General features: G+C 40.8%; 1 protein-coding gene across 1 annotated transcript in view; it reads right to left on the reverse strand.

The window, feature by feature from the left end:
• Window positions 1-3,454: 3,454 nt before the first annotated feature.
• Window positions 3,455-26,119, reverse strand: part of nova2 (NOVA alternative splicing regulator 2) — a 58,556-nt gene continuing 35,891 nt past the window's right edge. The window contains exon 4 of the mRNA XM_060944081.1: window positions 3,455-13,055. Coding sequence (XP_060800064.1) covers window positions 12,030-13,055 — 1,026 coding nt within the window. The 3' untranslated portion in view covers window positions 3,455-12,029. The remainder of the gene's footprint in view (window positions 13,056-26,119) is intronic.

Consider the following 26,119-nt stretch of genomic DNA (forward strand, 5'->3'; position numbering starts at 1 on the left):
GCTTGATAATAAATCATTAATGTGAAAATGACATGACATAATTTCCCAAGAAGTGCTTAATTTCTGACAGGATGCTGTAAAAACGTATTTATTAAAGCATATGCTCAAGAACAGAAAAAAAAACAACAACAACTGCAGTAATGCAGAACATATCAGTATACCATAAAATTGATAAAAGAAATCACTGTACACGTTACAGTGTTTTAAAATCACAGTTTTGCATTGCAATTTCCAAATATCCTTAATTTATTTATTTCTTATGTACATAGCATAAAACGTTCTTAAATTTTTAAAAGTTGATTTTTTTTACTCTGAATAAACACAAGTATAATTTGTCAGCTTCGTTTGTTAGAAATATTACAACAGCAAGAAACCCAAAAACATATAAAACTATTACAACCACTTTCAGTGTTTACCTGTTATTAATGAAACTGGAGCGTTGTTTCAGATCAGCTTAATGATTATTGATAAACAGCTATTTTGGTCATTCAGAAGCAAATAGTGATCTTCCTCAACCTTGTGTTTAAAACTGTCGATTTGTAGAATCTAGCTCACTTGTTAAACAAATGCTTGCCAAACAGTGGCATGTGCTGAAATCAAATGGGATGAAAATCTGGGCCATTCAGGATCTCCTTACTTGTATATGCTGTAAGATCGCCAGACCAGCTGCTCATCCGTGGCACATAGTTCACTTTGGTTGTTTAGATGTAGAGCTTGAGAAATGATCTATACTACATACCAACAATCATTGATGACTATTTAAGAGTGAAAATATATTACTCATAGTGAGGAATCTTTGCTGGGAATGATGCTCGGAATCGTGGAAGCCGGAGGCCTTTTCTTTTTCCCAGGTGAAGATTTAGGACAGTGTTTAAATTGCTAAAACAAAACAAGTATTATTCAAACACAGCAGTTTTAAATGAAATGTGTATAATTGCTGAGAGTAGTGAGGATTCTACAGTTGCTTCGATCACAGTTTTACTGGTACTGCTTGAGCTCAGATAAAGACATCTTCATGATGAGATGCCATGCTATATTTTTATTTAATCAATATTTACTCTTATTGCTAATCAAGTACTCAAGGCCCTTTCCAGATTTATAGATGGATCATCAGTAATCAGTGCCTGACTTAAACTTTAAAAACACTTCATGATATCAAAGCACTTAGTGATCTCTTAGTGATTTGCAAACCTGCTGAGCTACAAAAGAAATGTCTTTGTTTCATAAAACATTAAAATGTTCGGAATGAAAAGCAGCCATGCACCTTTGTGGTCATTAAGACAAGTTCAGAAATTTCAGAAATTGAGAGTTCCCGTGTTTATGGTGCAAAATGTTTTAACTAATCATTCCTGTAATCCTTTTGAGGTATTTTTAATTTAATTTAATTTTAATGTTTTTTGGAGTGTTTTTTATGCTTTTGCACACAGCAGCTCTGTGCTTTGCATTGTACATACGTAGCTACATATTTATATGAAATAACACTTCAACTGGAACTTGTGGATGATATTTTTTAAACAAATTCTATAAATCCAAAAGCCATCTATTATGTAACATATTTATGAAACAGTATCTGTCTACTTGGGAGTGCTCAAAAAATTCTGTTTCATAAACGTTACAAACGAGAGCCATTTTATTACTACATTCGTTTATCTTTGAAAAGTACCGATTTATTCTAACATCACTACATTGGTGATGAATTTACTGGACATTTTAACACATTTGAGGTTTACTGAAGGGAGCAAAAGCTGGAAAAAGAGCTTCTGTGAAAATGCGCTCTGTTAAAGTGCTGGATTAGAGACAGGAGATCTTTGTACATGTTCCATATGTCAGATTTCCAGCACTGGGAATTTATGAAGGCTGAGAGCATAATCGTGTCTCCTCTCACCCCACCTCTGAGGGGAGGGCAGTGGGAAAACTAGGTACTCTGTGCAACAGCTGGGCCCAGACGTTCTCAGATGAAGAATGAGAAGAAAGGGAAACGCCGAGTAGGAGAAGGGAAATCAATGTGGCCTCAGGCTGGAAAAAGGTGTACAATTAGTAAGACTGGCTACACCGGAAACAATGGAGCTCAGACTTGTCTCAGTTTAGCGCTCTAATCTCAGCAGATAGATATTTAGCAACAGATTATTACATAATAAATTATTCCACATGATAAAGAAACCTGGAGCTGTGATTGTATTCATGGACTGCGACATCAAATGATTGTAGAAAATACTCTAGTATTTTCGTACTTATACACCTTATAACATTTATTAGCTGTACCATTTTGAATGGTTCTCTATTTTATGACTTCCAGCTAAAACATCTGAAAGTGCTCTAGGAATGTATACTAACTTCGCAAGAATGTTATATAGTAATCATACCACTTCTGTGTAACAGGTAGAATAAACACCTGTAAGTTAACAACCTTCAAGAGCCCTTGTCTGAACACTGGAGGTACTTCTTTACTTTATGATTAGTTTTGTGAGACAGATTTTACGTCATGCTGTGAATTTCCCTGGAGTCTCCACTGCAGATCAGTGTGCCAGAAACCAACATGAGGGCATGGGTTAAGGTCACTGAGCGATGACTATCAGAGCGATCAAACTGCACGTTGGCTTGGGAGACATGTCAGGGAAGTGATGGTGGCTTTTACTGACAGGATGGATTGGTGGACAGGAAGTACGAGTGGATGGAAATGAGCAGGAGATCCACATACATTATTGTTATTCCACAATATTTATCTTTTCAAATTGAACCCAAGTACTCTGGATATATTTGACCCCAAAATTAGGGAACTGAGCAGTTAGTAATGAGTATAGTGAAGGTGGTTTCGGAAGCAAACTGGCACAACATGCATCTGCACATTCGTCTCTCTCAAAACTCATGTGCATTATGTTACCTTAAGCTCTTATATATCACAACCCAACCTAGTCCTCAATTTCATACATTCATCAAGACCATTTTCTTTGCACTACAAACCAATACCGACGCTAATTATCCAAACGGTTCATTTTTTAAAATCCTCCCCACATCTATCCTCATTTCTCCCCATGCATTCACACACTACCGCATTTAAGGTCATATAAATTTTCTCATAAATTAACTTACCTCTCGTTGGGATTTAGTACAAGACTGATAGTCCCTTATGCACCCTATCTGAACAATATATTCATGTTTCCCTGATAATAATATTATATTGTTTATTTTTCACCTTCACCATGTACAAATACTGTATGAACAAAAGCTGCACAGTAGCAATCACATTTTCTGATGTTCATCCAGTACCTTTCTTCAAATTAGGTGACAAACACTGACACCAATGGATTTTATTATTAGCAACTAAATATATCTCTAACTTTACACCGTACCATTCATTCTAACATTCCAAAAACTTGACATTGCAAAAAAAATAAAATAGTAACATGCAATGTTTCAAAACGTGTCATTATCACATTACCTCATGTCACAAAGAAATAATCATTTAAAACGAAGTCATTTTGGAAATTTTTTTTTCATTATTAAAGAACTGCTTTTAATTTCTACACATTCTTTCAACAGCGTTGGTCTCGGTAAGGTTGTAAACATTACAGCATTTTGCTTCGCTCCTTTAGACGGGTGCATATCAGTCTTATCACTCGAAAACTTGATAAGCAATCATACATTGTAATTGTCTTTGGGCTCCTTAGAAAGCATGAGGGAGAGCTGGATTGTGATTCTGTCAAATCACAAAATAAGGTAGATCAACGTAGACACCCTGAGAATCACTGCTCTGGATTTTACTTTCTTTTTTTTTATTACTTTTTTTTCTTTTTTTTTAATTGTCAGTTTGGACCTGGCCCCAGCAGGAGATAAAAGATGGTGGCGAATTATGAGGGGAGGGAGGCTGACTAGCAACCACCTCCTCATGGGAACAGTGTTAAGGTGGATTTGGTTGAGTAATATGTTATCGATGAGAACATCACATGGTGTGGAGTGTGTGGCAGGGAATGACTTGGAGGGGAGAAGGTAGTGGTGGAGAGTGGTCGGGAAACGGGAGGTTATGGACGATCAAAATCAACTAGGCTCACAGGATGGGTTTCAGCTATAACATCAGCAGGTTCCATTGGTAAATGGAAACCCTACAGATTTTAGCTTTTGTGAACAGAGGACAGAACATCCATCCATCCATCCATCCATCCAAGCCTGCCAGTCTCATCCATTCTCTCTCTCTCTCTCTCTCTCTCTCTCTCTCTCTCTCTCTCTCACACACACACACACACACACACAGTCATGCATCATGGTCCCTCCAAGACCGAGCACATGGTTTCAGGCACAAACTTGCAATGTGTTACTTGATGAGTTTGAGTGTAGTGGGAGGTGAAGAATAAGACAACAGAAGACAGGTGATGCTAAAATGAACATTTATAATGACTGTTGTTGCTGTCGGAAAAAAAAAAATCTTTAAAAAACGACTTAATATATATTAGCACTAAATTGCTGACTTCACTGGTAAACCACAAGTCAAGAAACACAACTCACTATTTTTACAAACACAATGCTACAATTACATTAAATATTCAATACTTTTCTTTAAGTCAGTTAATGAATGGTGTTAAAATAAACCACTAAAATACTAAAAACAAAACAGCAATTCATCTTTCCAGTCATTCCCCTTTTTCTAGTTGTTGTCATTTATTAATAATGTAGAGTAGTTTGAAAATAAATAAGTTCATGAAGGGTTATCAGAAAAGAAAGCTGGCAGCATAGAAACATTAGATGTGGAGCACGAAGCTCGGTTATGACTCATGAAAATGATCAGTCTTTCTTCCTGCAGGGAAACAGGACACGTGAGAACTCATGCTCCTATCAAACACATCTAATGGACACAGTTTACACTCAACACAGCTGATACGTACACTGAGCTCTGATATGTACAACGACTATCAATTCGAAAGTGAACCCTGGTCAGTCAATGTCGAGTAACCGTTAGTAGCACAAAACATGTTGACTATGAGTTTTAAATGTGAGAAATGCTTTGATTTGATATGGACTGATGTGAACAGTAACTTGTTATGAGATATGCAAAGCAGTTTTCATAGATGATAAACCACAAACTAGCTAAATGTGATACACATGTAAAGCTTGAATCATAGCAAGAATGTGACTGTTAAATGGACAGGATATCTGTTATTAAATGATTAAATTAACTCTTTCAAAGCAGCTGCTATAATTAATGATTGAAAGCAAGAATAAAATATTTTTGCACGTGCGTACATTATTTTAAAATTCAATTCATTTCTTTCACTAGTCTATGTAAACTGTCCCTTCTACAATAAGGATTATGGATGTTGCTATAGCATGCTTCATTAATATCCAACTAATTTATCTTGATGTCTATCCTATGCCACTTAAAGCACTCCACAAAACCGATTTTATGCTGCCAGCCCCATTCTGTTGAACGCTCTTCTGGTTACAGTTCAACAAAATCTGACAAAAAATATTTACAATGAAAAGAGAAAATTAAGCTGTGGAGAAGCAATTGGGATTTTTTTTTTTTTTTAGATTTTTTTTGTTTTGTTTTTCTTTTGCTTTTATTCTTTATCTCTGAGAATTGTCCCCAATGATGAGTTTAACAAAAAAGAAAGAAAGAAAGAAAGAAATCCAATCATATCAACTATAATTGCACAGTCTCTAAAAGATTTGGAGATGGAATGGAGATTTTAAGTCCAAACAGTTGATGAACACAGAAGGGAAGGAAGAAGGTCAATAAAGTTCATGAGGGGTGAAAAGTTCAAAGTTCAGAAGACAGAAGATGACTGCGCAGCTGACGTTTACACTCCTCAGCTTTTTTTTCTGAGCATGTTTCTATGTTAAAGAAAAAAAGCTGTCATCGAAATGAATTTTTTTTGTTGTTGTTTTAATGTTTCCCATCGAAAAAACTCAAATGGAGAGACTTGGGGGTGAGGAGAGTGACAAGTGCTCCCAACATTATGGCACACAATCAGTGATGTCCTGGAGGTTGAAGAGATGGCAGAGAATTAGGAAAAGCAGTTTATGAGAGGTAGCCAGCCTTTTACCGTGTTATTCCAGATCTCGCTTTTTTACTGGTTGCATTTTTTTTGGGGTAATGTTGCGGCATCATGACTGACATCATGTTATGGAGTAACATGCTGGCTTCATGGGTGCGTCCGATGGATGTCCAACATACAAGAGAACTCAAAACGTTTGGAATGGTACTGTTGTCATTTGGCACTCAGGAGAAAGTCTGGGAGGGTGTGAGGGAGAGGTTCGGCAGAAGTGTGGGTAGTGGTTGGAAAAAGGGGGGCAGTGAAAAGTGCAAAAGGGGGAAAGGGAGAGTAAACAGGATACATATGAATGACATTTTTGTTATACTTGGTCTAGGTTAGAGAGTGTCATACAAACAAAAACAGGTAAATTAAAAAAAAAGAGAGAAAAGAACAGTGATATGACAAATGTGTTCTAACGTTGCTGGTGCTTTCTGATGGTTACAAGCATAAGAGTGACCCCAGGTTTTGTTTAGAGGGTCAGGTGGGGCCAGATTGGAGTTGGAAAAGTGCAATGCTCTAGCAATAAGCCTGTATTAACAGCAATGACCTTCTCAACATTGAATAACTCATAAAAAATTTGCATTAATCTTTACTCTACTGCCTGTGACAAAGCCGCCGAACTTAGTAACATGAGACAAAACATGAGCCTCGTTTGTGCAAGAGCACCAACAGAGAAGTGCCACAACATGTCCACACGTACAGTAAAGCTGCTAAAAGCATTGAGACAGAGAAAACCCTCAGTCATACTCTACAAAGTGCCTTAACCAAAGCATGGCTGAATGCAGTGCAATCAGTGATCACTGATATATATATACGGTACATACATTGGTATGGACTTAATAGAAAAGTTTTGCAGTTTTTGGAACGTGTCCCTTCTTATTTGGTTTTCAAATCTCAAAAAATCAATAAGATGCATCTCCAATTTCTGTAAATTTGTATAAGCTAGCTTGCTTGGATAATTGAACATGTTTTATGTGTAAAGAGTGGCATTCTCTTTGTGGCACCTTGACAATAAACTCAAAATGCTCATCAATTATTCATCATTTATCATTTACTAATGGAGATAGCCAGAGATTAGCGGCTAGCCTGTCATATAAAACACTGACTTAGCAGAATAGCTTTTGGGGTTTGGAAGTCACAAAATCTGAACAGCAGAGACAGAGGGCTCAGGTGATACGTTTTCATAACTCATTCACTGTCATTTCGAATTTGGGCGAAAAAGGCTTATAAAGTGCGTATCATCAAAATCATGGGTTTGAGCATAATGTGAGTTATAATGTGGCAAAAACAGAAGAAAGCACTGTGCGTAATGTAGCCTTAAAGATGTTAGTATTGGCACACAATATACAAAAACACATCATGCTTTAAAAGTCATGACTGAAAGTGATATGCAAAGTTATGCAGTGGTGAGTACATTCAAGGACAAGACCTCAGTTTTAGTGAGAAAGAAAACAATAGTTTTAAACCCAATTTTAATTAGGTTGCTTTTGCTAGCTTAAAGGTCACAACCACATCTGGACATTTTTCTCTTGAAATATTGTTATACTTCAAAACTGCAAACAAAAAGAAATGCACAATGATTATGTATGAATGATTTTGGTTCCTGCAGATGGACAAGAAAACTTTTCAGTTTTGTCTTCGCAGAACTAAAAGACAGGTCAGAGTGTGTAAAAGAAAATTCCAATGCTCTTAGTGTTGGCATGCAAAGATTTGTTCTCAAAATGAATGCACATTGCCTAATGTTTTCTCTTTTTTTGTATGATTTTCGTTTCTTGTTTTTTTTAAATCCACACGTTACTTTTTTTGATATCATGCAATATAGACGTGCAAAAAAAGATAACATCTATTGTCACAAAATACATTTTCAGAACTAGAAAAGGCTGTATTAAGAATGCTGATAACGTATTAAACTCATGCTAGCCTAAGTCTACGGCAGTCTTCTAGCCCCAGTAATGTAGCATTAATGGCCACATGGCACTATATGCATTTGTCAGGTGAGCAAGATGATTCCCTCATTACACGTTCCTCTTGTATTAGTTCATGAGGGGCCGAAAACCTTTAACTTAATAGCACTAACATCTATTTTTCTCCTACTAGTTTTAAAAACGGCCACTTTGCTAGTTATACCTTAATTGTGGTTTGTTTGGCACTTTTCACATTATTTTTTAACTTATAAAAGTAAGTCTGCTTGTAGCTAATGGTGTTTCAATCACACATTTACAGTTGCTGAATCTGTAATCGTCTATTTTGGCACGTTCATGTATTCTGTTTAATATAGCAATTATCTTATCATGTAGCATTTATTACACCTCTTAGAACTAGCACACCTCGCTAACGACTGACCAGATATGTTTATCTTAAATTTTAGTACGTCACTTATTCAATAGCAGCATCTTCACAACTTAAAAAATATTAAATATGCAAACCTACTCAACACCTAGGTAAATCGAAAGCTCCTACACAGACAGAATAAAAGACGAGACAGGACGACATGCTACTACGTATATTGCTTCCAGTACTGATCACATTTTATCTAGTTCCCCAGTTACTAACAACAGAAAAATGCAGACGCCCCCCCCCACCCCCACTAATATGCATTTTAAGTACTGAAATAAAGGAAAACAAAACGCAAACAGGAAGCTGCTCCTAGGCACACTATAATGGCACCTGTTCTTAATGTTCACATTAAAATTTCACAGTAATATTTTGCTTTTCTTAATGTTACGAAACAAATTTCTCTGTAATTAATGAATCTTCATTATCCTCTTTTTTCCTGCAAAAATGTCAGTGTCTGTGTAAGTGCGCTTACATGTGTTTGTTGTGGTGTTCAGGGTGTGTGACATGAGTCTGGTGTGTTTGTACACATGTATATCATTTTACGTGTGGGACGCATATGCACTCTAAAATGCGGAGGCACTCTAGTTTTTTCAACTTTCGCCGCTCTTTACAGAAAATATGGCAGCCACAAACTGTCATTGCCTTCAGTTATTTGGAAAATACATTAATACTACTGTCTACTGCAGCCGCTAGCATAATTAGTAACTAGCGTCATTAGTGTGTTTAACAAGATGCGAAACTATTTCCTTGTTGGCTGAAGTCATAGTTTCTCCTAAAGGCTTCATGCTAACTGCATTTACCCCTCATCAGTAAAACCAACATATCTTCCTACTAGGGCGCTACACACAGTCTCTTTTTCAAAACGTGGACCTGCATCGGAGTCTAGTGCAAGCATTTCCTCTCTACACAGCAACACCTAGGTCACATCTTCTCTTCTGTGGAGTCACTGTTTTGTGAAAGGGCAAGCAAACATGCACTTTAGCACCAGACATTGCCACCCATGGAGAGATGTGAGAGAAGGGGGACTCTGGGTTGATGTATCAAAATGGGAGGTGCACGGAAGTAAAGAGGGGTTGAGAAGTGGTGAGGAAAGGTTGATGGTGTTAGATGGGAATAAAGAAGTCTCCTTACCAATCGGTTCAGATTTACTCTCCCTGGTGTTCCAAATTGAGAAATTGAGAGGAAGACAATTGTATGTTTAGTCAGTGAAGAGAGAGAGCACACTGCTGTCTAGATTCTGCTCTGGGTCTCATATTTTTTTGTTCTGCTTCTTTTGTTCCTCCAGGCTACTGGTAAAGTGAAAGGTCATTTTGAAATGCTTGAAAATCTCCTTTTAGATGAACTTCAATTAAATTTTTGGAATGAAACCACAAACGACCATGGGTCATTTAAGCTGGATGTGGAATTTTCTTCCCATCATCAGCATTAATATGGGAGCAGGCACCATGAATGCTGCGGTAATTTTGAGGAAGGCTGGGAACTGAAAGTCTGATATAGTAGCAATATGATACCCAAAGAAAGTGGTTCTTCATCATCAGTTAGATCTTTTCTGTGTGTAGCAAACCAGTCGGTCCTAAGCTGTTTTCTTCTGACACCCTACACTTCTTGAATAATTCCACCTTCCAATATGCTTTTTTTGTTATTATTATTTTTTTTGCTGACATAGAACCTTGACTTCTGGGCCTTCAAGCATGGCCTCCACACTTCACAGTGCATTAAGACGAAATTCAGTGTATTCTAACAACAAAAGTATGCATGTCTATTGGACTGTTTAGCAGCACATAGGTAGTTCTGATGAGTACAGAGAGGTTTTTGAAGTTCAAAAGAGTGTCCCAAACTAATGGAACCCGCCGTATAGGACATGGATAGCTAATATCTCAACCCATAATCAAGTTGAAAAAATCAGAAGAATGAAAAGATGTTTTTGTTTTTTAATCTCCTTGCCACCATGAAATCATAGTCATTAATAGGGCAATTACTTAATAAATAGCATCCCTGTGCTCATCAGAACTAAAGTTTTGTTCATGTTTGTAGTTGTTCAGTAGTATGTGTCCACAAAGAGACATATTTCTGCTTGATATATGATACATCTACACAATTTGTCCATAGCCAGTGACAACTGACTTGAGTATATGTTGTCAATTAGCTTGCTGAAATTAAATATATAATTGCACCACATTTTCTGAAAAAGAAAAGAGGACATTTTTGGATATGGGATTTCAAGACATAAGGGATTTGATCTCATGAATAAGTTTGTTCTTGTTATCGGTACACTCCCTTGAACTTGTGCAATAGCCTACCTTTTTTTATTTTTTATAATTAGACATGTATATACGTGAATTGTCTACTTTCAATGATTTGTCTACCCTTAAGTCAGATGTGGTTCCCTTTTTCATGTATGTGCCTATGTGTGTGTGTGTGTGTGTGTGTGTGTGTGTGCGTGTGTGTTCCATGTATTAATTTTAACGTACAGTACATTATACCTGCTCCTATTCTCTCTGATGGTGCCGACGGTGCAGTTGTCACTGGACTTTAAATAAGACATATATTACACTGTGACATACTATTCAATTCACTTAAATAAAAAACTAAATCCAAAATATTGTCTTTACATTCATGTCAACCTGAATTCACAGATTAATTAAAAAAATTAAAACACCTCAATCCTGATGGGTGAAATTATATTAATAAATAATATCAATGGTGAGGATTTTTTAATAAGAGTAGAACTACTACTAAAAATAATAGTATTTAGATTAATACCAGATGCATATCACCACATTATCTCTTTGCTCTGGTACCAACTTGACCCAAGTAGGTGCATTTTGCTTGGCCTGTGTCCCCAACCAGATCTATAAACTTTCCTTATGCTAGCTAAGTTTGTAATAAGATTGCATGGCATGCACCTGGTTTAAAGAGAACTCCAGGTTTTTAGCTAGTACTGTAGCTAGATGGAGAGACCTTAATCAGGTTCCCCTCATGCCCCTAATCCCAGCCTGCCCTGCAGGGATTGGGCTGGTTGGGACTTATGAGGACTTGGACAGTAGGTAGGGTGGCATGGAGTACCACTGACCACATAGGGGAATTTGCCCTAAGTCTAAAACTCAAGCACTTGTTTGTTGTCTCATCAGGCCCATTTATAAGGAGGGTATGAGTTAAAAATAAAATGAAATAATAATAATAATAATAATAATAATAATAATAATAATAATAATAATCTTGTCAGCTAAGAAGGGACTGGCAATGGGTATAGGGCTGATTCCAGGTTGGCTTAAGTCCAACTGCTCCACCCTGTTCTCCCCCAACCCCACCACCTGCTGGGAGTGGCAGCAAGCATGCCAGTCTGAAATACCATTCACCACTGTCCAAAAAAAAACCCTCAAAAAAGAAAAACTGAAAAAGCTAAACCAAATTTTCAACCAATAAAAAATCCTGAAAGATGAAAACTTAAGAAATAAACCCATATATACATTTTACATGTTTTTTTTTCTTGGTTTTCATATTTTACTCATTCCTTTTCTTGCAAGGTGGACTATTTTCCTTCTTTTTTTAATACTGAAATATGCACATAGCACGTAGTGGATGATTTCCTTTGAAAATTTGCCCTCCTTTCTCTTTCTCTGTATCTTTCCATCCATCCCCCACTCCTTCTTTCTCCCTGTTTTAGCCCACCTTCTGCGGATTGGTGGCCCTCACACCCTGCTCGTATGTGATTCGCTGACTGATGAGATACTGGGCTGCCTGTGTGGCAGCGGGTGATCCTGTGATGGTGACTTTTCTGTTCCTAGTGCCAGGAACAAACTCTCCCTTTTTCGAGATCTGGATTCGGGCTCCCGTCAGTTCCTGGTATTCCACGAGCGTCTTGCCACCTTTGCCCAAGATAGCTCCCACCAAGTTCTCAGGTACGGCAATCTCCACTACATCCTTTGCACCCTCAGCCAGCTTCTCGGTGGCCAATAATGAACTCGCTACTAGTGGGGAAGCCGCACTCAGGTACCCGTTGGTAGCTCCAGTGGCAGCAGCCAGTGAGCCCAGTGTAAATCCTCCCAGACCGGTGGCAGGGTGGCCGGTACTGGTGGAGGCGTCATTGGCATAGGAGGCCAGCAGGTTGGCTGCCGCAGCGGCAGCAGGGTTTGCACTGGCTGCCACAGCTGCTAGGACCCCTGAGGCAGCAGCCGGATTGAGCCCCAGACCCAGGGAATTGGTGTTATATCCATAGCTAGCCAATGTGTTAAGAGCTGACGTGATGGCCAGGAGGTCATTTCCTGAGAAGCTGGACATGGCAGCAGCAGGAAAGGCACCCACTCCTGCCAGACTGGCCTGCCCCAAGAGGCTGGAGGCTGTGGCGGCAGCTGCAGCAGCTGCAGCGGGCATCACCTCTGCCGAGTTAGCATACGGTGAGCCTGTTGGGTTGGAGTTGGCCACAGGGCCTGTGACATTGGAGTAGCTGATGTTAAGGCAGCTGCTGCTTTGAGGATCCTCCTGGATTTTCTGTACTATTATCTCCACAGCCTTGCGGTTCTGCTCAGGTTCACCACTGATGGTGACAACACGCTCTTGCAAGTTGATACCTTCAGGTTTCTGTGAAAGCTGAACCCATGCACCTGACTGCTCCATAACTGCCTTCACCGTAGCACCACCTTTACCGATGATCAGCCCTGCTGTACTGTTGGGCACAATCAGCTTGGCCTGGAGAACACAAGCACAGAAAGCAGAGCAGAGAGGAACATCAACACACTGATCAAATGATTAACTTCAGCTATACCAAACCAGTGTATTGAGTTGACTATAAGATAAACAGCATTTCTTCACTAATACTTATCCATTTGAATTTAATCTAGTCATTGATTACGTTCAAGTGTGTGGGACTATGTTGGCCTGACACTCTTTGGCTCATATCTGCGCTGATGAATTGCCTGTCTAAAAAAAAAAACGACAGAGGAAATATAAACACTGGTTGCCATGGTGTCATGAGTTTGAAATGCAATGTTTAATGTTCATTAGGGTACACAAAGTTCTCTCTGCATATTGATCTTATTAAAACAGGGTTCATTCTGAGAGAGAACAAACATGTTCAGGCATTCTTAGTCACTTAGGAAATGATGTCAGAAATGGTGACATAGTTATGGCGATGTTCATGTTCATGTTGGATGAGCTACAAGCAGAGTTCTTTATTATGTCCCACTACCATCATTTTCAAACAGCCCTCTTGACATGAGATACAGTTCAATGAGGCTAAACAGACAAGTAGGAAAGGCAGGAGTTACATTATGCAAAGAAGGAAAAAGACATGAGACGCACCTTTAGGTTCACAAAACACAGTTTACTGTTTAGGTTTTAACAGAAAAGAGAACCTAACGGGTTTTAGATTAAAACCCTTAAAACAAATCCAAGATTATTACATAGCATAGAAAGTATTAAGTGAGTGAGCGAGTGACTGTGGGTTTTTTTTGTCCTCATGCTTTCTGCACTGTGAATCACTGGGTAAAAAGAGGCTCCTCGTGAAAAGCATCAACTCCCAGGGGTCAGTGTTTCCATGGCAACTCGACTCCAGCATTCAAGGGGCGACTGAAAGGGAGTCTGAACAGTGCATAGCAACTAACCACCCTTTTCTACACATAGAAACACACACACACACACACACACACACACACACACACACACACACACACACACACACACACACACACACCTGTGCACACATAAACACCACCATGTTCTTAAGATGCATTCCACTTCATTTGAGAAATATTTGTCGAGACCCAGGAATAAATACTTCTAAGTGTTACAGCATGGTCCTAGACACCCAAAAACATAAGCCTCTTTTGTTGTTTTGAGGATGCAGAAGAAGATGGAGTGAGGCATGTTTATTTGTTACTTCATTCTCAGCCAGAATTTGTCTAAATAATGCCCTTTTAAGACAAACCTATGACTTTAAGAATAAATACATATAGAACATACATGACATATGACATATAGAATAGAGTACCCATGCATATAACAAATGCTTTGAACATCTGCCAGTTAATTAGTTCCGTTTCATATCGTAAATCCACCAAGATGACAGCCACATTTACACAATTCTGAATTCAGCATATTTGCACACTGTCATAATGATAGATAGAGAGAAGAAAATACTCCAAAAAAGATGGGAGGAGCCGGATAACAGAGCCAAGAAGGAGGAATGTGTGTGTGTGTGCGTGTGCGTGTGTGTGTGTGTGTACAAAGTGAATACGAAAAAAGGGAAAAGGGGGTGGTGATTGGCTCAGTCTTGCACTTGTTTCTTTTGTTTCGTTCCCTTTTCACTTTGTGCTTCATGCTGCAGTGTGCTGCCTGCAGATGTGGCGCTCCTGAAGCTGCTGAGCTCCACTGCCACGACTTTATCATATACATTTACACAGAAATTGAACACAGGAACTAAGATTCAATTTCTCACCTTCAATGAAAAAGCAGAATTGTGTTAAAATGATGAAAGGATTGTTTTTCAAATACCTTTTTTAATGCGGTAAAATTGAGTCCAAGGAGTGAAAGCCACGCCTCCCCATGAGCACTGTTAACCTTTATTGTACAAATTTATTGTACAATAGTCATGTACCAAACATAATATACTTGCATATTCCTGTTACATTTAGCATTCTTACATACAAAAATTAACAAAATAAATAACAGCAGTGTCCAATGTCATCTCAGTTACATGTCTGTACCTTTTTTCTTTCACAGCAGGGGTGGCCAATATGATAAAAATATCATATTATGAGACTTGAAGAATTGGGATTGGTTCCAGTTTATGGATGGATGGATGGATGGATGGATGGATGAATACTTGAAGATATTTCATGATCCATGATCTATCTATCTATCTATCTATCTATCTATCTATCTATCTATCTATCTATCTATCTATCTATTTGAGTGTATATTTATTTAATGGCTAGGTAAGTAAATTATTTTAAAATATAAAAAAAACCATAATTTAAAATATATTAAAATAATACTACCAAACTCTTAACATTTTACAGTTTTAAATATTCAGTATGAAATTTTATCATCAAATCAGCTGCTTTCAATTAAAGTTTATAATTATTCTAAAAAATGTTTTCAAGAAGTTTTTTAAAAAAAGATATCACATTACTGGCGATATAACAGAAATGTGTACTGTGACATTTTGTGTATTGTGATAATATATCACAACATCGGTATTATATCATGATATTTCTCAGCCCTGTTTCAGTGTATTTTAATCACATTTTGCAGGTATTTGATGAAAATTTGGCTCATGGTTTGATGTAAGGAACTTAATGTAAGCTGGTTGTGCTGAACACATCGAGCACAAAGCTGGGAGGAAAATCAGCTGACCCTCCTGTTATACCAAATAAAATCAGGGAATGGGTAAGAACATAGACAGCACGAGAGAGAAAGAGGGATGAGAGAGTGCATGCAAGACAAAAAGAAAAGAGAGCATGGATGTGTATGCTTGAAAATGAGCAGGATCTGCTCTTGGACCTCCATCCATATGGGATCAGTAAGCTTTGATGAATTGTGAGCATGTGTGGCGTTTGCAGGCGGTTGAGGGAAATGGATAATAAAATGCAGCTCGGTCATAGAGAATCTGTGCATTTATAACTGCTATTTCAAAGCCACACTTTTTTTTTGCCACATCTCTGCCTCACAAATTAAATAAAATGAGAGCGGAGTCTGAGCCCAGCACGAATTCAACAAAGGAAAAGCCTTCTTTCTGCTGAGCTTTTGCTGAAGCTGCAAATGAGTCCCCCTGAGCCTGTGCAATCGCACATCTAAAGCTTTCCTCCAACAGGCCACACTGACACATGCAGCATCGTGTACAAACCCTCTGGAAACGCTTCACACCACTGCCCAAGTAAACACAAGCCCTAAATGTGCATCTATTTTCTAAAAGCATCATGACTCTGAGTTCTCTCTGAAACACACAGTGGGATGGAGGATTTGGACAATATGACAGGGCCTTTAAGGGACCTGCCCAACCCTCCAAGGAAAACAGCAACTGTTCCCCTCCACCACACACACACACACACACACACACACACACACACACACACACACACACACACACACACTCTGCCTGTCTTTGTACCCCAGAGTGATGTGTGACTCCACAACCGAAGCTGTTTGCACTTTGAAGTCTTAAGCGCTTGACTCTAGGATAATCGCCGGTCTCCTGATCCCAGGCTTAATCGCCCATCCCTCTGCTGCATCTGTGTGCCCTGACCACTGGCATTAACACAGAAAAAAAGCAACATAACTCGCAGCTGGTTAAAAATAACACCTTGTCCTTTACCTCACCTCCACAGTCTGAAGGTTGGTCGAGGTTGCACTTATCAAGTGAGGGTCCAGAACTACTTTCACATTCATACAGCCCTCATGCTTTTGGGCTGAAAAAGATGCAAATAGCTGCTGACTTCTGTTGTCGTTTTTTATTCCGAATGAAGTGAGGAGTTTGCTCTAGCCTGGAGGATTACTCTCGCCTGTCATTTCCTTCCCTCCCTCTGTCACACTAAGCTTTTTGCTTAACCTTTTCTTTCTTATCACATCAACCTCTGTTTAAATGACACAAGTGAAGACAAGAAGAAGAGGGGCAGAGGGGGAAAATTATTGGACCATAAATATGACACATTAAGAGGACGTGATTAGGACTTGCTGAGTCTTTTGATCATCCTGCATTATTTAGTTGTGTGTTGGGAATGTAGCGCTGTTAAATGAATATTCAATCAGCAGATCTCTTTCAGACACCGGGTCAAGTTGTGCATCAAATGATCTCCAGCAGAACATTAAGTCTTCAAGGGTCCAAAAATAGTTTGGCCTATAATAACTCCAAATGAAGAGCAAATCCACCTGCTGCCACACCCACAATGGTTCAGATACTGTTCTCTAGGGGCACGCAGTCTGACCTAAAAACAAAACTCCAATATCAAATCTCTGGGATTATCACAGTGTATTCCTGGCTGAGACATACTGTACTGAATCTATACATGACTAAAGCTAGTTTATACATTCTCTCTCTCTCTTGCTCTCGCTCTCTGTATATAATTACAGAATCCCACCTGAAATGTACTGAAGAACCTCACACTTGATTAAGCTTTCACTAAGAATGCAGTGCTGTTGTGGATATGTGTAAAACGTAAAAGTCGCACCCTCATCTGATTAACCCTTAGAACTTAATTAACAAGTCTTGCAGTGCCTGTGGTTACTTTGAGGAAACAGGATTTTTTTTTCCCCACTGCAGTGGTCTAAAATGTACTTTTGGTTAAATCCAAAATGTCTACCTTCTCCCTATATGAGTGCCCTCTGCAGTGTAATAATGAACACTGTATGTCCAATTAGGAACCACTTGGGATTTAACCTCAGTCTCTGACTCGATACCCAAAAGTTTAGTCAGTGATAAATTGTTTACTGACAGTAAACACTTATCGTTTCATGTCAGTTTCAAGTCAAGTGAGTGCAATATCACAGCCAACAGATGAGAGAAACTGATTTAATAAATAATAATTTATCTTTTGCCATGGTATGATAATTTATGCAATGTATGACTCATGCCTTTTATATTCTTAGAAGCCTATAATAAAAGAAGAGAAAAGAACTGAATATAGAACAGTTAGGTGCAAGCGTTACTATATTCAACAGAAATAGAATAACACTAAAAATCTGTCAAACTAATGCATGTTTGCAACAAGATGAACAAAAGACTAAAAATACACAGACAGATTGGTTCAGATTGGTAATACAATAGCAGTCAAAGGTTTAGACACACCTACTGTCTATTGTTAGTATGAAATATCAAAACGATGAAATAAGGCATGTTAAACCATGTAATGACTGAAAAGTTAAATTATAGGCTATATTTAGTCTATATTTCATTTTAGGTTTTAAAGAGCCCTTAATCAAGCTTTGCATACATCTGGCATTCTCACCTGTTTTTTGCAAAGTTTCCTCTTATTTTCTTCTAAATGAAAAACTCTTTACATTACACTAATTTAGCAGATGCTCTTATCCAGAGCAACATACCCAGAGCAGCCTGGAGGTTAGGTGCCTTACTCAAGGGCACTTCAGCTAGTCCTGCTGGTCCAGGGAATCAAACCAGCAACCTTTTTGTCCCAAAGCTGCTTCTCTAACCATTAGGCCATGGCTTCTTCAGAGTAGGACATTCAATTTTTTCTTTTATAAAATAAATTCATAGGTAGGCATATTTATATTCTCAACATAAACTTTTAGAGTAAAATGTCTTTAAGATGGGCGGCACAGTGGTGTAGTGGTTAGTGCTGTCACCTCACAGCAAGAAGCTCCAGGTTCGAGCCCCATGGCCGGCGAGGGCCTTTCTGTGCGGAGTTTGCATGTTCTCCCCGTGTCTGTGTGGGTTTCCTCCGGGTGCTCCGGTTTCCCCCACAGTCCAAAGACATGCAGGTTAGGTTAACTGGTGACTCTAAATTGACCGTAGGTGTGAATGTGAGTGTGAATGGTTGTCTGTGTCTATGTGTCAGCCCTGTGATGACCTGGCGACTTGTCCAGGGTGTACCCCGCCTTTCGCCCGTAGTCAGCTGGGATAGGCTCCAGCTTGCCTGCGACCCTGTAGAACAGGATAAAGCGGCTAGAGATAATGAGATGAGATGAGATGAGATGTCTTTAAGATCCAGAAAAATATTCACGAGTCAAACTTTTGACTGGTGCTGCGTGTGTTACTCAAGATCCAATGACTGATTAATCAACTGAACAAGCTTCAGGGAACTAAAAGCTGGCATTAGCAAAAAAAAAAAATTATAAAATATACCTAAATATAAACATAAACAACTTTTTTGAAGTAGTAAGTTATCACACAACTTGTTCCCTGCAGACATCTACACTCCAAAGCACAACATAAAAGGCATTCTTTATGCATGTATATTTTATAAGAGTTTGATTTATTATTCATTTTTATAGCTCATATAGCTCACATCGTGCATTCATCAAAGAATTCCACAACTCGCCTCCCAGGGGTCAGAGATGATCAGAAGGTGTGACGAGACACAGTGTATATGTAACTCTGACACTGGTTAATGAGACATGCAGATCACGGTTGTCAGTATCTGACATGTTCTAATGTCTACATTCACAGTAAGGCCAAAGAACAAACTGGATTAAAAGATTTCATATTTAAGCAGAAATAAGTATCAGAAATGTTTGTGCAGTATTTTATATTGAGTATAAAAACAAAACAGAGACAATTAAAGACAATAAAGACAAGCTGTTTGCTTGAAAATGTTTGGGTATTTCAGTTTTCTTTGGTGCAAACTGTTCTGAAAAATTAATCCATCCATCTATTATCCATAACTGCTTATCCTGTGCAGGATCGCGGGCAAGCTGGAGCCTATCCCAGCTGACGATGGGCGAGAGGCAGGGTACATCCTGGACAAGTCGCCAGATCATCGCAGGGCTGACAAACAACCATTCACACTCACATTCACACCTACGGTCAATTTAGAGCCACCAATTAACCTAACCTGCATGTCTTTGGACTGTAAGACATAAATAAATAATGAAAAAAAAATTATTATTATTAAAGCTATATTTAATATATTGCTACGGCCATAATAACTAGAGGCTTCCATGAATTATAAAAAATTAATACATTATATTTTTAATATATTATATTTTTATTAGAAACTATTTTCCAATTATAGAGTAAAATACTGTTAGTTGAAACATGCATAACATGATCAGACTGACAGCAGCGTCAATCACCACTGCATGAGCGCTTCCTCCAAATGCATTGCCAACTCCTTCCCCAAAACGACCTACATCTGACTCCGCACACACAACACACACACACACACACACACACACACACACACACACACACACACACACACATAGACTCTGACAGCCAACTTGTAATTCCTTCCTCCAAGAAGAGATCTGAGCCCAGCATTTGGGGGATGCGCTTCCATGTCAGACAACCAGTGTTGTGTAAGGCTTTCCCTCTGCACTGGCTGCTTTCCAAATTGGATCGATTCGCTACAGAAAAAGAGAGTGACCTTTTTGCAGTAGGTTGATGGATTTGAAGGTTAAAAAGGGCATTAATTATTTCTGGCTATCTTCAGCACCCCCCACCCCCCAGGAGACCGGACAGGGAAGAGGATGGGTGGGTAGTGTCAGACACAAGTTGGGTTTTTTTTCCTCAATGTTATAGCAATTTCCCTGATGTCGCGTTTAATTTAGCAGACGAGTATGGCACACTGTGTGTGTGTGTGTGTGTGTGTGTGTGTGTGTGTGTGTGTGTGTGTGTGTGTGTGTGTTTGTGTGGTATGCTCGCTCCAGTGAGAACTCTTATTAGATTGCAGAATAATTAAATAGGCTAGTGTTTGGTGGAATCTAGAGGGAAGGGGTGGTTTATGTAGCAAATAGCAACATCACTTAAATCAATCCCCAAGCATCATCATCATCAATACAATGGAAATACATTAATACACTGGGGATTATGTATAATTCTGATATATAATATTTATCAAAATGAACACACTGGCCTGTTCTTGTTACCATCACTCAACTATTTTTATGATTTCAAATTTATTGATATTTAATGTTTTCTGAAACTGGTGTCTGATAAGATATTCATGCTATAAAATATATAGTGATAGAAACTACATTTCTCCCGATTGAAAAAATTCACAAACTGTCCAGATGAAGCCATAGGTCCTTCAGCACACAAAATTAAATAATGTTATATTTTTTTAAAACTAAAAGAGTTTATTTCCCTGCCTTGTGAGAAAAAAAATAAGGATTTTCCACAAACGTTCCTCCAGGGAGTGCAACCAGGACTGTCTTAGAGTCATGGAGACTCCTGATTTCCTGTGCATTTATAGGCCATTTCCTGTAGAGAGCAGGGAATAACAGGATGTGGGAAGCAGGTGTTGTATTAGTGAGGAAGCGGTCAGAGGAAACTCAGCCTCCACTGAGGAACCACTGGCGGGTGAGTAAATGGCAGAGCAAAAACAGAAGGAGAAAACTGGGTTGTATTTAAATTGTCAAATGCCATTTTTTCCCTTTCCTTAAAACTGTTTCCTTTACCTTGTCTGAAAATGACATTCAAAGAAAACAGGAGACAGTTTGAAAGAGTTTCAAGCGATAGCCCCCTTTCATTTGCAGATTGAAAAATATATGAGATTGGGGAAAATGATGACTTCAAAAGCCATCTCTATTCTATTCAACAGTCTTTGCAAACTTTTATAAACAATGAAAAGGCAATACATTCATTGATGTACACAAACTTCTTAAAAGGATATCACAAAGACTTGTCCCATGCTCCATAATATAAGTAAACCATCAAACTCAAAATCCTCTTGTATATTTAAAAGGTTATGTTCTATATATCTTCAGAATCTGCCAGCTCGGCCTGAAACATCACTGAAACAATGGCAGTTGTTTGAATTGTATGAGAAAATTGTTCAGTAAGCCCTTGATAGCTGATTCTGAATACATACATTTGTGTTTAGGTCCAATTTGTTCACACAGCACAAATTTTTCCAGTTGGAACTTTCTAAGTATCTACATAAAAACTGATTCTGGGAGCATTATAAATGCGCTCAGTTCGTAATATCACAAGATCAGCTCAGGCTCAACAGCTTTGGCACTATTACAGTCTAATAAGCCACTAAATAGATCACCAAGAAACGTTTAGCCACAGAACCTGCATGCTACGTTAACCTAGCTGATGGAAGGGATGAAAAAAAATATTAGTGATAATTATGATATATGTTTGACTGTTGAATAAATTGGTGAGACTATGACATTGCAAACTGAGGGTCAGATACAGAAATCTAACTTGTTTTAACCTGAGACAAATGTGAGGTACTTCAGGAGCAGTTACGTAGCAGCCCTGCTAACTTGGCTAATTAACAAATTTGTATATTTTGACAGGCTTTGGTTTATTTTGACAGGTTTAACTATAAATCACTGAGAATATGACAATAAATGTTGAGGCTGAAATATAAAAATCCACTGTGTCTATCTGTAAGAACTGCTAGCTGATTTAGTGCTAATTAGCTAGCAGGCTAGATAATTAGGAATGACATGAAAGCATTTTCAAACTTCATAATAAAGAATATTATAGTATAAATACGCAGGTGATTATAGGAAACCACGTGCGCTGATTGGTCAAGAAATTCGGACTATTTCTCGATAATCATCTCGAGCGACTAGGCAAAATGGCAGCCAATAGCTTCGTCACTGTAAGGGAGGAAGAATTACAAATCATGAAAGAAAATGCTGTTCCTAAAAGCACTAAAGATACTACGAAGTTTGGTCTAAAACTACTCAAAGGTACAGTGGAATTGTGATTTACTTTATTTATTTCAAAACAAAGTATTTTATGTGACTCGGCATAGATGAGTGACACAAGTCTGTGCGCATTACATTTGCATGTCGTTTTTGAAATTTGAAAGAAATGTTTTTTTAAATATCTCATCTCATCTCATTATCTCTAGCCGCTTTATCCTTCTACAGGGTCGCAGGCAAGCTGGAGCCTATCCCAGCTGACTACGGGCGAAAGGCGGGGTACACCCTGGACAAGTCGCCAGGTCATCACAGGGCTGACACATAGACACAGACAACCATTCACACTCACATTCACACCTACGGTCAATTTAGAGCCACCAGTTAACCTAACCTGCATGTCTTTGGACTGTGGGGGAAACCGGAGCACCCGGAGGAAACCCACACGGACACGGGGAGAACATGCAAACTCCGCACAGAAAGGCCCTCGCCGGCCACGGGGCTCGAACCCGGACCTTCTTGCTGTGAGGCGACAGCGCTAACCACTACACCACCGTGCCGCCGTTTTTTTTCTCGTCTCGTCTCGTCTCGTCTTCTTCCGCTTTATCCGGGACCGGGTCGCGGAGGCAGCAGTCTAAGCAGGGAAGCCCAAACTTCCCTTTCCCCAGACACCTCGGCCAGCTCCTCGGGAAGAACACCGAGGCGTTCCCAGGCCAGCCGAGAGACATAGTCCCTCCAGCGTGTCCTGGGTCTTCCCCGGGGCCTCCTCCCGGGGGGACATGCCTGGAACACCTCCCCAGGGAGGCGTCCAGGAGGCATCCGAAAAAGATGCCCGAGCCACCTCAGCTGATTCCTCTCGATGTGGAGCAGCAGCGGCTCTACTCCGAGCTCCTCCCGAGTGACTGTGCTTCTCACCCTATCTCTAAGGGAGCGCCCAGCCACCCTGCGAAGGAAACTCATTTCGGCCGCTTGTATCCGCGATCTTGTCCTTTCGGTCATTACCCAAAGCTCATGACCATAGGTGAGAGTCGGAACGTAGATCGACCGGTAAATTGAGAGCTTCGCCTTTTGGCTCAGCTCCTTCTTCACCACAACGGACCGGTAAAGCGACCGCATCACTGCGGAGGCTGCACCGATCCGCCTGTCGATCTCACGCTCCATCCTTCCCTCACTCGTGAACAAGATCCCGAGATACTTAAACTCCTCCACTTGAGGCAGAACTTCTCCACCAACCTGGAGAGGGCAAGCCACCCTTTTCCGGTCGAGAACCATGGCCTCGGACTTGGAGGTGCTGATTCTCATCCCAGCCGCTTCACACTCGACTGCAAACCGCCCCAGTGCATGCTGAAGGTCCTGGTTTGAAGAAGCCAACAGGACAACATCATCCGCAAAAAGCAGAGATGAAATCCTGTGGTTCCCAAACAGGATTCCTTCTGGCCCCTGGCTGCGCCTAGAAATTCTGTCCATAAAAATTATGAACAGAACCGGTGACAAAGGGCAGCCCTGCCGGAGTCCAACATGCACTGGGAACAGGTCTGACTTACTGCCGGCAATGCGAACCAGACTCCTGCTCCGTTCGTACAGGGACCGGACAGCCCTTAGCAAAGAGCCCCGAACCCCATACTCCCGAAGCACCCCCCACAGAATACTACGGGGGACACGGTCGAATGCCTTCTCCAGATCCACAAAGCACATGTGGACTGGTTGGGCAAACTCCCATGAACCCTCGAGCACCCTATGAAGGGTATAGAGCTGGTCCAGTGTTCCGCGACCAGGACGAAAACCGCATTGTTCCTCCTGGATCCGAGGTTCGACTATTGGTCGAATTCTCCTCTCCAGTACCCTGGAGTAAACCTTCCCTGGGAGGCTGAGAAGTGTGATTCCCCTATAATTGGGGCACACTCTCCGGTCCCCTTTCTTAAAAAGAGGGACCACCACCCCAGTCTGCCACTCCAGAGGCACTGTCCCTGACCGCCACGCGATGTTGCAGAGGCGTGTCAACCAAGACAGCCCCACAACATCCAGAGACTTGAGATACTCAGGGCGGATCTCATCCACCCCCGGTGCCTTGCCACCGAGGAGCTTGCAAACCACCTCAGTGACTTCGGCTTGGGTAATGGACGAGTCCACCTCTGAGTCATCAGCCTCAGTCTCCTCAGTGGAAGACATGACGGTGGGATTGAGGAGATCCTCAAAGTATTCCTTCCACCGCCCGACAATGTCCCCAGTCGAGGTCAACAGCTCCCCACCCGCACTGTAAACAGTGTTGGCAGAGTACTGCTTCCCCCTCCTGAGGCGCCGGACGGTTTGCCAGAATTTCTTCGAGGCCGACCGATAGTCCTTCTCCATGGCCTCCCCGAACTCCTCCCAGTTCCGAGTTTTTGCTTCCGCAACTGCCCGAGCTGCAGCACGCCTGGCCTGCCGATACCCGTCAGCTGCCTCGGGAGTCCTGGAGGTTAACATGGCCCGATAGGACTCCTTCTTCAGCTTGATGGCATCCCTTACTTCTGGTGTCCACCACCGGGTTCGGGGATTGCCGCCACGACAGGCACCGGAGACCTTGCGGCCACAGCTCCGAACAGCTGCATCCACAATGGAGGTAGAGAACATGGTCCACTCAGACTCAATGTCCCCCGCCTCCCTCGGAAGCTGGGAAAAGCTCTCCCGGAGGTGGGAGTTAAAGACCTCCCCGACAGAGTGCTCGGCCAGACGTTCCCAGCAGACCCTCACCATACGTTTGGGCCTGCCAGGTCTGTCCAGCTTCCTCCTCCGCCAGCGGATCCAACTCACCACCAGGTGGTGATCAGTTGACAGCTCAGCCCCTCTCTTCACCCGAGTGTCCAAGACATAGGGCCGGAGATCAGATGAAACGACTACAAAGTCTATCATTGACCTCCGACCTAAGGTGTCCTGGTGCCACGTGCACTTATGGACACCCCTATGCTCGAACATGGTGTTCGTTATGGACAAACCGTGACTAGCACAGAAGTCCAATAACAAAACACCACTCGGGTTCAGATCGGGGAGGCCGTTCCTCCCAACCACGCCCCTCCAGGTGTCACTGTCATCTCCCACGTGAGCATTGAAGTCCCCCAGTAACACAATGGAGTCCCCAGTCTGAGCACTCCTCAGTACCTCTCCCAGGGACTCCAAGAAGGCCGGATACTCTATACTGCTATTTGGGCCATAGGCACAAACAACAGCAAGAGCCCTCTCCCCAATCCGAAGGCGCAGCGAGGCGACCCTCTCGTTCACTGGGGTAAACTCCAACACATGGCGGCTGAGCTGGGGAGCTATAAGCAAGCCCACACCAGCCCGCCGCCGCTCACCACCGGCAACTCCAGAGAAGTGGAGAGTCCAGCCCCTCTCGAGGAGCTGGGTTCCAGAGCCCAAGCTGTGCGTGGAGGTGAGCCCGACTATCTCTAGCCGGTACCTCTCAACCTCCCGCACAAGCTCAGGCTCTTTCCCCCCCAGCG

The sequence above is a fragment of the Neoarius graeffei genome, chromosome 17 (assembly GCF_027579695.1).
Source record: "Neoarius graeffei isolate fNeoGra1 chromosome 17, fNeoGra1.pri, whole genome shotgun sequence".
Lineage (NCBI taxonomy): Eukaryota > Metazoa > Chordata > Actinopteri > Siluriformes > Ariidae > Neoarius > Neoarius graeffei.